Source organism: Lytechinus variegatus, chromosome 7 (assembly GCF_018143015.1).
Source record: "Lytechinus variegatus isolate NC3 chromosome 7, Lvar_3.0, whole genome shotgun sequence".
In the NCBI taxonomy this organism is placed as follows: domain Eukaryota; kingdom Metazoa; phylum Echinodermata; class Echinoidea; order Temnopleuroida; family Toxopneustidae; genus Lytechinus; species Lytechinus variegatus.
In genome coordinates this window covers 3,964,168-3,978,413 of record NC_054746.1, presented here as the reverse complement: position 1 = coordinate 3,978,413, position 14,246 = coordinate 3,964,168, and the positions used below count along the sequence as shown (strand labels likewise).

The following is a 14,246-nucleotide window of genomic DNA, read 5'->3' as shown; positions in this document are numbered from 1 at the left end:
GTGATATCAGCAGGCTCTGAGTGACAATGGATATTATTCATAATAGGCCCGGGGATATTTTTATCAAGTTATATAAATCAATATTGATACCATGAGGTAATGATCCTTAAGAAGCAGGTGAGGTGCGCTTGCAGGCTAGCTAGGGTGATGCTCTAGTTCATAACGCATTCTCATGTCCTTAGCACTGTGTATTATTTGTTTTATCATTTAAAGGGGGGACGAATTGATCAACGCTTTGGGTGATCTCTCATACACTGTGTGTTATAAATAACTAGATTTAAAGGGATGGTTTGGGCTTAAAGTATGTTAAGCTTAATAAATAGAGTAGAATTCACTACGCGAAATGCCAAAAATTTCATCAAAATCGGATAACAAATAACAAAGTTATTGAATTTTAATTTTTTAGCAATATTTTGTGAAAACAGTCGTCATGAATATTCATTATTTGGGTTGGTGATGTCACATCTCCACATTTTTTTGTATTTTATTATATGAAATTAAGTTTATTCAAAATTTTTCCTCCAAGAACTAGAAAAATTGGATTGACAACTGATTTAGTGCATTAGATATTTATTGCTGCAACTTATTTCATTATAATGGAGACGTGCACAAGCATGAAATAAAGAAAAAAATACCATTTTATGAAATTACATAAGAAAACGGAAAGTGGAAAGATGTGACATCATCAGCCCACCTAACTTATTTCATTATAATGTAGACATATTATTCACACAAGCATGAAATAAAGAAAAAATACCATTTTATGAAATTACATAAGAAAACGGAAAGTGGAAAGATGTGACATCATCAGCCCACCTAACTTATTTCATTACAATGTAGACATATTATTCACACAAGTATGAAATAAAGAAAAATTACCATTTTATGAAATTACATAAGAAAACGGAAAGTGGAAAGATGTGACATCATCAGCCCACCTAATGAATATTCATGACGACTGTTTTCACAAAATATTGCTAAATTTAAACTGTAATAACTTCACTATTTGTTATCCGATTTTGATGAAATTTTCGGCATTTTGCCCAGTGAGTTCTACTCTATGTGTTCAGATATAACTATTTTCAGCCCGGATCATCCCATTATTAAGAAAAATATATATTGATTTATTATATTGCCATCAATAATACAGGGGAATGAAAATTAGTCAATAATTTCATTCATATACAGAGAAAGTAAAATGTTTTTTGAGAGGAAAGTAGTGTTTAGCTACTTGGTAACAATTAGTGTGGTATTAATGTATTGAGTAATTAATTGTTGTTATCATTGGGTCTTTATTACAAGACTACATAGATCAGAATGTTGCATTATGCTGGGGCCCGTTGCAGAAAGATTTGCAATCAATCGCAACTCTAAAAATCATGCGCAATTTGATTTTCGATCAATCAACAACGCGCATTTGGGACTTGCGCATGATTTTTAGAGTTGCGATTGATTGCAACTCTTTCTGCAACGGGCCCCTGGCCAGATGAGTAATAGTACATGACTTGGGATGGAACTGTTGAGATTGCTAGATTGTTTGTAGGACTGAAATATATTTAACTCAACATCGGAGAAAGAAATAACAAAATGTACAATGTGAATAAAGGAGTTTATGGCAATACGGCCACCCTACACTGTAAAAACGCTGTTTAAATTTTTAAGCAAGTTGTTTAAGCCCGTCACTCTAACAACTACTGTTTAAACTTTTTAAACAAATTTTTAGACTTTTGAATCAACTGTTTTAAACTTTTTAACAAGTTGTTTAAAAAGTTTAAACAATACGAAACAGTTTAAACAACCTGTTGTTACATCGTGCCATTTTTTTTTACTGTTTATATAAATTTATTCATCAGACATTTTCTGAAAGAAACGAGAAAATAAATGACGAAAATAAAGTAAAGCTACTTGATTAATGTAGTAACCTGTCACAAAAAGGAATTATGCTATGTTCCATTATGATTGATCGTTGAATCTTGACTTATGACCTTTGAACTCGGCCGGGGGTCAAGTGTGGTCGGTGCGTGCATGGATACCGGGAAATTCCCCAATTTCTTTGAAAAAAAAGACGTTGTCTGCTGATTGTCAAAGGCAAATTGTCAAATTTGAAAGATTCATCATGAAATTATGATATGAAAGTAATAATATTGCACGCAACATATCACGAAATACATTTACAAAAAATGAAAAAAAGTTCACAAATCTATCATATATTTCTTAGCGTGTCGGCCAAGTTTAATGTCGAGGAGTAAGAATAGACAAAAGGAACAGGGCAAAGTGAGGAAGTCTATATAAACTAAAATGTATGTTTATATAAAAAATAGAAATCATCTGGTCATATCAAATATGCGAGACCGGCAAAATACAAATTTGTCAAGTGTCTGCAAATTGTGATACAAAAATATTTGAACACCGATTTTGAAAAGACCCAATTGACACGTTTTCATATACATACAAGGCGAGGACGGACGGAACTCTTTGTAAAGCAATGGAATGGAAAATCGCTCCTAAATTGTTCCATATTATATTCTCGCTTTATTGAAGTCTACCGCATCCTGAAAGGCGTGACACTAAGTTTCTATTCAATGAACACCATAATAGTATCTCACCGAAGCCAATATATGTATTTATGGTCCATCATAATAATTTCTGCAAATTTATTTGAAAAATGTTGAAGGTCGTGAATGAACGTTTTCAACTCTACATTTAAGATTATAAAAACACCACTTGTCTCTGACAACTCGGAACACAATGTTAAAGGGATATATGGTCTGGGCTGAAAAAAATTATATGTAAATAAATAGAGTAAAATTCACAAATGACAATGCTGAAAATTCCATCAGAATCGGATAACAAATTACGAAGTTATTGAATTTTAAAGTTTATCAATATTTTGTGAAAACAGTCTTATGCACATCGTCATGAATATTCATTGAATGGGCTGATGATGTTACATCCCCACTTTCCCTTTTCTTATGTTATTACATGAAATAGTTCTTTCATTTTTGCATACATGTGTAAATCATGTGCCTCAATTATGATGAAATAAGTTGTGGCAATAAATAACTAATTCACTTAATCAGTTGTCAATCCAATTGTTTTAGTTCGTGGTAGAATATTTTTTAATAAACCTGATTTCATATCATAAAATACAAAATAACAAGTGGGGATATGACATCATCAGCCCACCTAATGAATAATCATGAAGACATGCCTAGAACTGTTTTACCGAAATAATGCAAATCTTTAAATTTCAATAACTTCATTATTATCCGATTTGATGAAATTTTCACCATTTTGCTTTGTGAATTTTACTCTATTTATATATCAACATTTTCAGCCCGGACCATCCCTTTAATAAGTGCAAGCGTACTGATTTTGCAGTAGGCCTAACTTTCAATCCGAGGTTTGCAGTGGGGATCACATTCGGTTTCCCGCCAGAGGTTTTGACGTCAGAAGCCAGTGAAGTGCACATTTGATCTTCTCGGTATATATAATTATGAATGTGGATATATTTTCCGTACGAGGTTGGGGGCATTTTGTGTCGAATTATTTCAGATTCTGACGCTTTTATTTTTCATAATAATATTTACAAAATTATACAAGTACAAAGAATATAACTTCATCAAAATAATGACATAATCATAAAGATTTATTTATATATAATTTGTATCTGACATAATCATAAAAATTTATGTAAATATAATTAGTAAACAAATATGAACAAAGTAATCATTACAAGATTAAGGAAAAAACATGAGAAAAGAGAAACTACTGAGAAGGAGCTATAGGGTAGCAGTCCCTCGTACGGTTAGATACATATTGCAAATCTAGAAGGTAATATGAAATACGCAACCGTTACATTCAGTTGAAACTGTATGAGTGCAAACTGAATAGAACACACAAGAAAGAAAATAATATTAAAAATATCACATCCCAAATAATCAATGGACAAAAATAAAACACGTTAGAAAAAAAGAATGAACGCAAGGAGGGCGGGTTAGGTGAATACAAGAAGAGGTGGTGAAATTGCGTATCACATTTAAATAGAAAAGAGAAGAGAATGAGAAAGATATAGGAGGAAGGAGACATTTAATTATGGCATTTAAAATTGAGAATTTGATCGATAGGAATGTTGCACAAATAACTGAAAAGAACACGCACCTCAACTACATTAATCCCAACAACTCTCAGACATACCAAAACAGTTGAACATTCAAGCGTAGACCTAAATACGATATGCAACAATACAATTGATAACAAAGTGTTCACTTTAAACATATTTCCTGGTGTTGCCCAATATTAATTTGAAGCTGTTAAAAGATTCATACATATATCTTATAAACAAGAATAATACGAAGGCTCAAGTTTTCTCAAACTTTTTTCAAAGTTAGACAAGATGTGCGTGTTTTTTTTCTGCCAAATCACTGTTATTTTTGGAAATTTTATTTAATCGACGTTTTCCTCGAGTATGACTTGGCTAAAAAATATATATCATGAAATTGGTCACAAAACAAGGTGCTCATTGCCGCATCTGCTTCCGTCTTCTTAGAGATATGGTGTCAATGTCAATGCGACATCAAGGTCGCATGGCCTAATTATCGTCTTATTTGGTGCTCTTGAAAAAGAACTTCCTTGAACGAGGTTATCAATGAACACGGAGGGTAAACCTACATGTATATGGATTTTTTAGTATTTTTAACACGTAAAATGACATATTCGGATTTTGTAAGTATATATATATATATATATATTATATATATATATATATTCAAATAGATGTGGAGGGTAGGGGAGGAGGATTAGAAGATAATACAGAAGAGAGAGAAGAGAGAGAGAGGGGGGGGTACGACAATGACTGACATGCATTAACATAGTGGCGTATAATGAGCCACAATGATTTAGAGAGCGCAACGTGCATGGTAAACCTGTCACTCTATAGCAACAAGTTTTTTTAACTTTTTTTGTAATTACTAAAACTTTGTAAACAACTTGTTTAAAAAGTTTAAACAGTTGTTTAAAACGTTTAAACTTTAGTTGTTCTAGTGACGGGCTAAAACAAGTACCTGCTTAAAATTTTTAAACAGCGTTTTTACAGTGTGGCATTTTGAATATTATAAAAAAAAATGCGGCATTTTACCTTTGAAATGTAATATTGTGTTTGATTTTGACGTAATATTCAAGGAAATTTTATCACATTTCACCCTTTCTTTTCTTCACTTCTCTTCGTTTTTTCCTTTAGTGGAACTATAGGAATCTAGTTCCCACAATCCCCCATCGGTACGCTCGTGTGTTAAAGGGGAAGTTCACCCTGACAAAAAGTCTATTGTAAAAATAGCAGAAAAAATAATAAAAAATATTGCCGAAGGTTTGAGAAAAATTCATCAAATAATTAAAAAGTTATTCGAATTTCAATTATTTGATTTGTGACGTCATATGCGAGCAGCATTCCTACATAGCGAATGGTAAAAAAATCAATGAAATGTCAGAAAATGGTTTTCACTGTACCTTTTGTGTATCAATAGACAAATCATTTCACATCCGATAATGAATAGAAACAAAATTAAGTCATCAGGAACTATACAAAATTTGAAATTCTTGCATTTTATATTACATAACACATGGGGCAGCTGCTCGTTTATGACGTCACAAATCCAAAATTTTGAACTCTAATAACTTTCTTACTCTTTAACGGATTTTCCTCAAACCTTTACCCATATGTTTTACTATTTTTTTCTGCTATTTTTACAACAAAGTTTTCTTCAGGGTGAACTTTCCCTTTAAAAGCAATATTGTAGTCTTTCAATGACTGGTATTTGCTGTAATCCGTCAGCGTTATTAAACACATTTACAGCTAAATGACCTCTCGGTATAGACTATTGACATTTTGGTGGTTGTAATTTAGTGTTTTTTTTCAAGATTTTATACAGTCATAAACATTTATGAAAACACCTCATGTTAATGTGCTTAAAGAAACAAAAAGTCTACCCAAAGTTCCTTGATCTGCTATAAAAATGTATTCACGTCTCCAGATCTATTCAATCAGTATTTGTTATTCATTTTGTCTGCAGAAGCAATTGTTACAGAGTATCCCTATACAAAAAAGGTTATATTGATATTTTCATTATGTTTTACAAATAAGAAAGAAAGACGAGACAGAGAACAAACTATCATGTATCAGAGTCTACCTTCTCAACAATCATTATATCTGTTATATGATAAAAAAAAAACAGTATTGGAGATATAAATAATATTTATCCATAGATTTACGACAAAAATATGTAGGACACGTGAAATAAAACATATAGGACCTAAGTGTATCATGGAAAAGCAGACCTCAAATTTAAGAGTAATATATTTTGTACGTATAATATATTTCATTTTGAATTAGCATAATTTGAACTGACAGTATAAGTATATTGATTAAAACCCGCATACTCCCTATTTTTTAAACTACAAGGTTACTAAAAAAAAAAAATTTGTATTAAAACACTTCATGAATTAGCTCTTGGTTAAATAATGACGTCAAGTAGATTTTAAAAATAAAATATTACAATTTCCTTTAGTCCTGTCCTCTTCCTCTTCTTTTAAAAATGATGGCATTGACCCGTGAACTCTTTCCTTATTTTGGGTCAAAATCTCGCAAATATGGGAATTCATATGTACTTTTTGATGCGCAAAGTACATATTTCAGCAGCTATTTAATGTGTGTTTTGGGAATAAACAAATCTGATTCGTTGACTGAAAGAATGGCACAGGTGCAATGCCATGTCATTATAAATGGCAGGCACAAAGATGGAGAGATTTTGAAAAGATTTTGAAAACTAGTTGAAAGAAGGCAATCCAAACTGCAAAACAAACGGTATTGATTCAACACCAGCCTGAAATCTTATGTCCACACCAGAGAAGTATTGAAACAACACCAGTTTGGAATCAAACCGATGCTGATATAGGTGTTAGATCAAAACGAAACTGGTGTTGTTTAACACTTCTCTGATGTGGACATCCGGGCTGGTGTTAAATCAACACCCAGAGTTTGTGCAGTGCACGCATTGTAACTATTTCTAAAAAAAAACCCCGAATATAATGTATTTTAGCAACACTGTAAAAACTGTGGTGTTAAAACTGACACCAATTGGTGTTAATAGAGACCACACCCTGAGGTGTTAAAATAACACCCTAGAGATTGAACATAACACCAAAGAGTGTAAATGTAACAACCATAGGTGTTGTAATAACACCTATAGGTGTAAAACTAACACCACCAATTTAACACCGGTGTAAATAACTGGTGTGGTCCTCTATGTACACCGGTTAACACCACAGTTTTTGCTGTGAATGCTAATTCTCAATTCCATGGCTTGTATAGCGGCTTCCTGTGATAAAACAATACAATTCAAAAACGATAATCAATGAAACACACTGAAACACACGTCATAAACAACATGGGGGAAATGCATTTTAGATTATGTAAGGACAGTGGCTGATAAGAAATTCACCTTGTAAAAATCATTTCATCTTAAAAAAAAACTATTGAGACAATTCAATCAAACATATTGAAAAATAATGATTAACAGAATTAAGATTGCTGGTCCTAGAGGTCGCCATGTGGAACTATACGTATACAATACTTAAAGCAATGATTGTTACTGTTGCGTGCTATTCAGATAAGCAACCCCTTACAACATTGGAGCAAAAATATAAAAGAAATGATGCATTGACGACTTGTTCGTATAACATAATATTAACTTTAAATAGAAAGATTAGGAAAATAAATTTTGCTTTTTGGTAATCTTACTTTCCCTCAATCAATAGCGTTGGCGCCACTCTTGCATTGGCGGCAGAAGCAAAAAAATCTAGGGGGGAGGGGTGTCCATCAGAAATTTTTGAATGGACACATGAACAAAATTTGACAAGCAAAAAAAAAACAAGGTTATAACCAACATTTTAGGAGGAACCACCAATTTTTTTCTGGGGACCACCCAAATTTTAGGGGGGGAGGGGTTCCACCTGAATTTAGGGGGGGGATGCAGGAAACAAAATTGACAAGCAAAAAAAAGGTTCTAAACAATTTTTTTTGGGGGGTGGCATCGTCCCCCCACCTCAAATCCCCCCGCCTGTGCACTGTTGTGTGTTTATAGGTTACGAGCCAATAGTTTGCATCATCAGGCCGTATGCTATAAACCAATTCTTTTGATGTTTTTTTTATATTTCTCAGAATCAAACCTTGGATTTGAAGTGAATCTAAACTGTGGAGACTATCTGCAGGGACCCACTACTACCACGCCTGCTGCTATTACAAAAGATCAACATAAACTGCACGTCTTGTTTGCAGGTGAAATCAATTGCCTTCAATTTTTTTTTATAATTTTGAGATATAAAGAATATAATTTCAAAACAGTCATATTTTCTGGTGCAATCCCTTCATTTGTTATATTTTCCTATTTGGATTCCAAAATAATAACACATATTTCATATCAGAAAATCATAAAAAGGACATAATCTCAAATGAAAGTATATGTATAAGCAAATATAATTGTTTGAAATGAAAAATATAAAGAAGAAAATTAGTGCTGTAAGCCCATGCATAAACACTCATAACAAATCAGTCAAATTGACCAGACCAGTAGTCAGCTGGGTGCAACTGATAGTCTAGTCACATTTCTAGTAAAATATGACTAGAAAATAGTTAGATACGACTAGAATACCATTTGCCCCAAGCTGACCCTATGAACTAGTCATTTTTTACTGATTTGTTTTTTTAGAGTGTATAGTCATGTTACTGGTACTTTATCAATAACTGTGAATAAACCGTGATTCAAATCTCTGGCTAGAATATTATTGAAATCAAAATAATAAATGGGTAATTCTGTAAATAGAATGCCAAGTTGTGGTATTTTTTTAGCGTTCCCTTTACACAGAGAACTTTGAACTACATGTCATCCAAATCAGCTAAGGTACATGTGATAAGATGTCGGTGAATCTTTTCTTTTCGTGAGGGGGGCGGGGGCTTATGGCCCCCTATCTATACGCTAGAGATTGAATGAACACGGACCGACTGATCACAATTTGGTAGCCAACTGAGAGACAATAGGCCTATGTTTAATTAGATTTAAATGGCCTCTATAGCAGAATAATCCTTCAGTAAACTGGACACCAACATCATATTTTACGGAATCACCCCCCCCCCTAAAAAAAATTGGCTGAAAAGGTGCAGTATCCTAAAATCTTATTAAAGTGAATTTTTATTCATGTTTCAGATCCAAGAGGAACCTTTCCAAGTATGGACAATGGACGTGGTGATGGTAACCCTAGAGGAGAAGGATTCCCCAGTATTAATCATCCTAGGTTAGTTGTTATGGCACCAGCTAACCACTCAAAGGGAGGCGAAAGCAACAGCGTCAGACGGCGTCGAAGCGCTTCCTACAGCGGTTCTCAGTGCGACCAGAACTCGCCCAACTGCTGTCTTCGCCCGCTCTCGATCAACTTCCGGCGCGACCTGAAGTGGAACTGGATCCGTCAGCCTCGTGTCTATTCACCGAACTTCTGCGCAGGGTCTTGTCCCTACATCTTGAGCGCAGACACATCCCATGCGTCGGTCCTGTCGCTTTACAAACATCTTAATCCGGATGCGAGTCCCTCGCCATGCTGCTCCCCTCATTCCTTCAGACCTTTAACCATCCTATTCTACAACAGAGGAAGACCGGAGATCAGGCAACTCAATAACATGATTATAGAATCTTGTAGATGTAGCTAGTCCCCCACACACACCTAGACGGACATGAAGGACCATCGAAAGATGGTGCCATGTAAATTCAAACTCTATTTAAAACAAAAAACAACTTTTTGGAGGTACTACTTAGGCCTGACTGTTATGTTGTGCTTTCTACAGGCTTGAACTGTGCACCATATTGGACACCAGCCCAGATGTGCTGAATGTGACGTCATATGCAAATGACGACATCGTTATCATTTCTGTCTTTTCTATATTGAAAAATTGTACTATTTATCTTATTCTATTTGCCAAATTGTATGGAAGGAACGTTTTGTGGCACTCCATAAACAGGTGAATATGTTATGACAAGTTGAGTTAATGTATAAATGCATTCAAAGTTTTGTATATCTTTTTGGCCTTTTTGATAGTTTGGTGAAAATCGAATGCTTTATGGTGGAATTCCTTGGCATAAAAACCTCTCAGATGCCGACCTTCTCAAAATGATCATGGTCAATTGTTTCAAAGGCCTTAATATTCTCTTAAAAATAAGCTTTATGCTGTCTATTTAGTGTTATAAATCAATTATGGGGTAAAGATTATTCATCTATATTGTTTTTAATTTTTTTTTCTTTTATGTAAAAGTGTCTTTTTTCAATTTAAAGGAAGATTACATACAGTATGTATTAGAATTAGTGATAAAATTCAAAGATTTAAAATGAATATTTCAGAGGAAATTAATGAGATGAGGAATGCTGTACTGGATATGCTACTTTTCTTCACTGGCAACGAGTTCTGCAATTTAAAAAAAAATGTATTTCTGTTAGCTCGTCGCCTTTTTTGCAAAAGCGATGCGCTAAATTATTATATGCTACCAGACGCGACACAGTTTGTGTTTTGAATCTTATGAAAAAAAAATCATATATTTATTTTGCATGACTTTACATAGAGGTTGAATATAGCTGTCTTTCACTGGCACACATGGCCATTGAAAATCTCAAAGGAATGCGTTGGTTTGAGTTTAACAATAAACAAAGGAATGATAATTAGGCCTATGATGTGAATAGAAGTAAAAAAAGAAAATAATCACATATTTCTCTACGCAATATCAAATATTTCTGGTTTACTTTTTTCTTTCTTTGAATCAACAACATCTTATGTGATTTACAATACTGATAATTTAATGAAAATAGTGAAAATGATGATTATCATTATAGTTAAATCCTGTCTATTCAACCTATTTTGTGATAAAATCCATATAGGCCTATTGACTTGAGTCATCTCTCCTATTGATCAATGCATGCAAAATGAAATGACGGTGAATTACTTTGAAATAATTAAGGAAAAGGTGATGTTATCACTTTACCTCAGATTCTAAAATGTATTCTTAATCTACTAAGTCCTATTTAAAGAAAATCTTGAAGTCATTCCATACAAAAATCGATATAGTTTTTTAACGTTTGATCGCGCATGCTTAGTAAGTTGATAATATGTCATCTTTATAAAATATAGGTTTGTTTGTCTTGATTTTACATTAGACTAAGTTTTTTCCTCCCTAACATGGATAGGTGACCTTCTTTTCTTGGTACTCAAAAAATAATCCTATCAATCTTTTTTTCACAATTGACGTTTGTGAATGTGTTTGATTATTGTATGAGAGATGTATTGCTATATAAGGCATCCGATCATTGGCACATACGGAGAGGCCATTTTGATAAATGTACTTCACATTTCTTGTGTATGGTTCCTGTCTAATTAACTTTCAAAATGTACTATTAATTCATAGGCTCATATGTGATTGGGTGTGCACATCTCTGTCTTAAAATGCTAATTGGAATTGGTGAATGCTTAGAGAAAGCACCCCAAAACAAACAGTAATTGTTCAGACGTATTCGCTATATAAAGTGTATTTTTATTATAGTGCAAACGCAGTATGTAGTCTCTTGAGTTTTAAGAAGCTGCCTCACGCTATACACTATTTATCAAAAAAGCAAATAAAATGGCATATATTTCGTTCTGACCAAAAAGTATTTCTGTATTCAACTTCTGATCTTTGTAAAAATTCAGATTTTTATAAATCATTTTTAAATACACCCCCAGGGAGTATTTAATCAAGATTTTCGTCCAAGTTGTCCGATCGGACAACTCTCCGTGATGTTGATTGGCTAAGAAGCCAATAACTGTCGGATAAAACATCCAACAATTCTTTTCATGGAAACTCTCCCCTGATCTTCATAAAAGCATATCTGTAGAAAGGAAAGCCTAGCCCTGCTCGTTTTATATGGTGCCCCAAATTTACCTTTTTCGCTAGAAAGTTATATACCATAAACTTGAACACATCTTAAATTTCAAACTTTCTGCTATGATATTGTTATTTCTATCTTGTGTGTCATTTCCCCCAAATTGTTATATTTTCTCAATGAATTCAATTTTAATACAAAGAAAAAATGTTGATGTGTGATTCCTGCTTGTGATAATGGTCCCATAGGGATATAGATATTGATATGTAATATTTCTTATTATTAATGTACATCTTGAAATTGTTATTAAAATTAATGTGTCGGTCAATGTACTATGAAAATGAAAACTTTCCAGACCTTTCTTTCATAAATATTTTATGAGAATATGGAAGAGAGAGAGAGAGAGAGAGAAGGGGGGGGGGGAGCAACATGCACAGTACACAACTATAATAGAGTATGCTAGTTAATCAAATAAGAAGGTTGCAGATTTTCCTACTTCTTAACAAAACAGTTGGTCTAATAAGGAATCTGGATTATATCTACTCTGGAAGTAATTTCTAAGCAAGCGATATCTTTTACAAGAAATTTAAATCGAAATGTCTACAGATTATTACTTGATTTTATCGAACCACGTAGAAAATGAAATTCTCTGAAAAACACACCTTGTTAAGACCTCTCATTGCTGATTTAGATAAACCAATAGCAAAGAACCAACAAGACTCCATAATACACAAACGCTTGTAATCAATCGCTTAATGGCAATGACCATTCGACACCATTATTATTTCATATATATATTTTTTTTGTTCAAAACACCAACTAGGAACCAATTAGAATGAAATTCATATATTTGCTACCACCTGGAAACATCTGTGATATGAAACTCTGGCGCGGAATTCTGAACATTGTCTTTTCTCAGAGACATGACAGAATCGGTATTCTGGTGGATGTAAAAAAAAAATTGTCATAAATCTTGTCTCTTCTCTTTAGCACGCACCAAAAATATGTGGTTCTTAAATGCGCATAATCCTAATAACAAGCAAAAGATATTACAACATTTATGACAGGGGGATAGCAGTCATAAATTCTGTCATATCTTTTAGCACCAAATATCCGGATACCCTGCCGACCAAATATCAAGCCTACATGAGAATGGAAAAAAAGTGTCCACTTCATTTTTTTCATACAATAACCAAACAACTGCTATAAAACACTCGATTATCTCAAGATTCATTTTGTAACCAATATATTTCATTTCAAGGTTTATTTTGTAATAGTCCAATCTACTCTATATTATAGACATGTCAAGGAATGATCATTTGATACAATTGTCTAGTACAAACACACAAACCACACCTTTCAAAATGTACAAATAAAAACAATAAGAAAAGTTATACAGGTATTTCATGTGACATTTTTTTCCTGTGATTGAATATCCTGTCAACCAACCATCAATATTCATTAGTTTAACTTTACCATTTTCTAACATTTTAATTGTATTCATTCATGAGATTGAAATTAGGGAAAAAGCTTTAGTTCACAGTACACATAGATGATTTCTTTGCTTAGTTCTCCATAATAAACTCATAAAAATCTAAGGGCCTTTTCACACGTGAATCTTGAATCATCATTGCAATGATGATTGCAATTCGTCTTTAGAATCATCGGACCTTTTCACACGGAAAATTTGTACCGTAATTTGAGTGAAACTTTTATAGTCAAGTGTGTTTTATCCATGATTCTATCCTCTGAGCTCCAAAAAAGAAGTGTTTTTGTCTTAATGGCCTTTTGAAGTGAAAATGTGTAGTGTCCACAAATGTCTGTCTTAAAACAGTGAATTTCCATACTATATGAAAGAAAAGTTGTTATTTAACCGAAAGTTAATATAGCTCACAAGTTACATTTAATTTGTGTCTTAATATCACAAAAATAGTTCAATTTAGTTAATTTCATGATGAATAAAGACTCTAGAGGAAGCCACTTTTGTGCAATGACTGAGGAATGAAGAAAATGTATTACAAAATCAGAAAATATTCTGAATAAATCTATTAAAAAGTCATGAACAGAATCTGTACACAAGCTTTTTGCTGAAACATTGAATTAACATTTACAGTTCTAAGAAAGACTTTGACCTCATATCATACATAAAAGAAAAGGCCTCTGTAGTCATATAAAAGATAAATAAGTTATCATACAGACGTTATGAAATAAATAGTGAGAACCATACTGATAGCACAAAGACAAGTTGACAATATCAACTCACATTTTAAAGTTTTAAAAGCCATCTGGAAAACTTT

The 14,246-nt window shown here is 33.1% G+C and overlaps 1 protein-coding gene across 1 annotated transcript in view; it reads left to right on the top strand.

Annotated features, from left to right (window-relative positions):
• The window catches only part of LOC121418241 (transforming growth factor beta-2 proprotein-like), a 38,574-nt gene extending 26,293 nt beyond the window's left edge, over nucleotides 1-12,281 (top strand). The window contains exons 3-4 of the mRNA XM_041611995.1: nucleotides 8,216-8,332; nucleotides 9,258-12,281. Of these exons, the coding sequence (XP_041467929.1) occupies nucleotides 8,216-8,332; nucleotides 9,258-9,754 (614 nt within the window). The 3' untranslated portion in view covers nucleotides 9,755-12,281. The remainder of the gene's footprint in view (nucleotides 1-8,215; nucleotides 8,333-9,257) is intronic.
• Nucleotides 12,282-14,246: the final 1,965 nt, after the last annotated feature.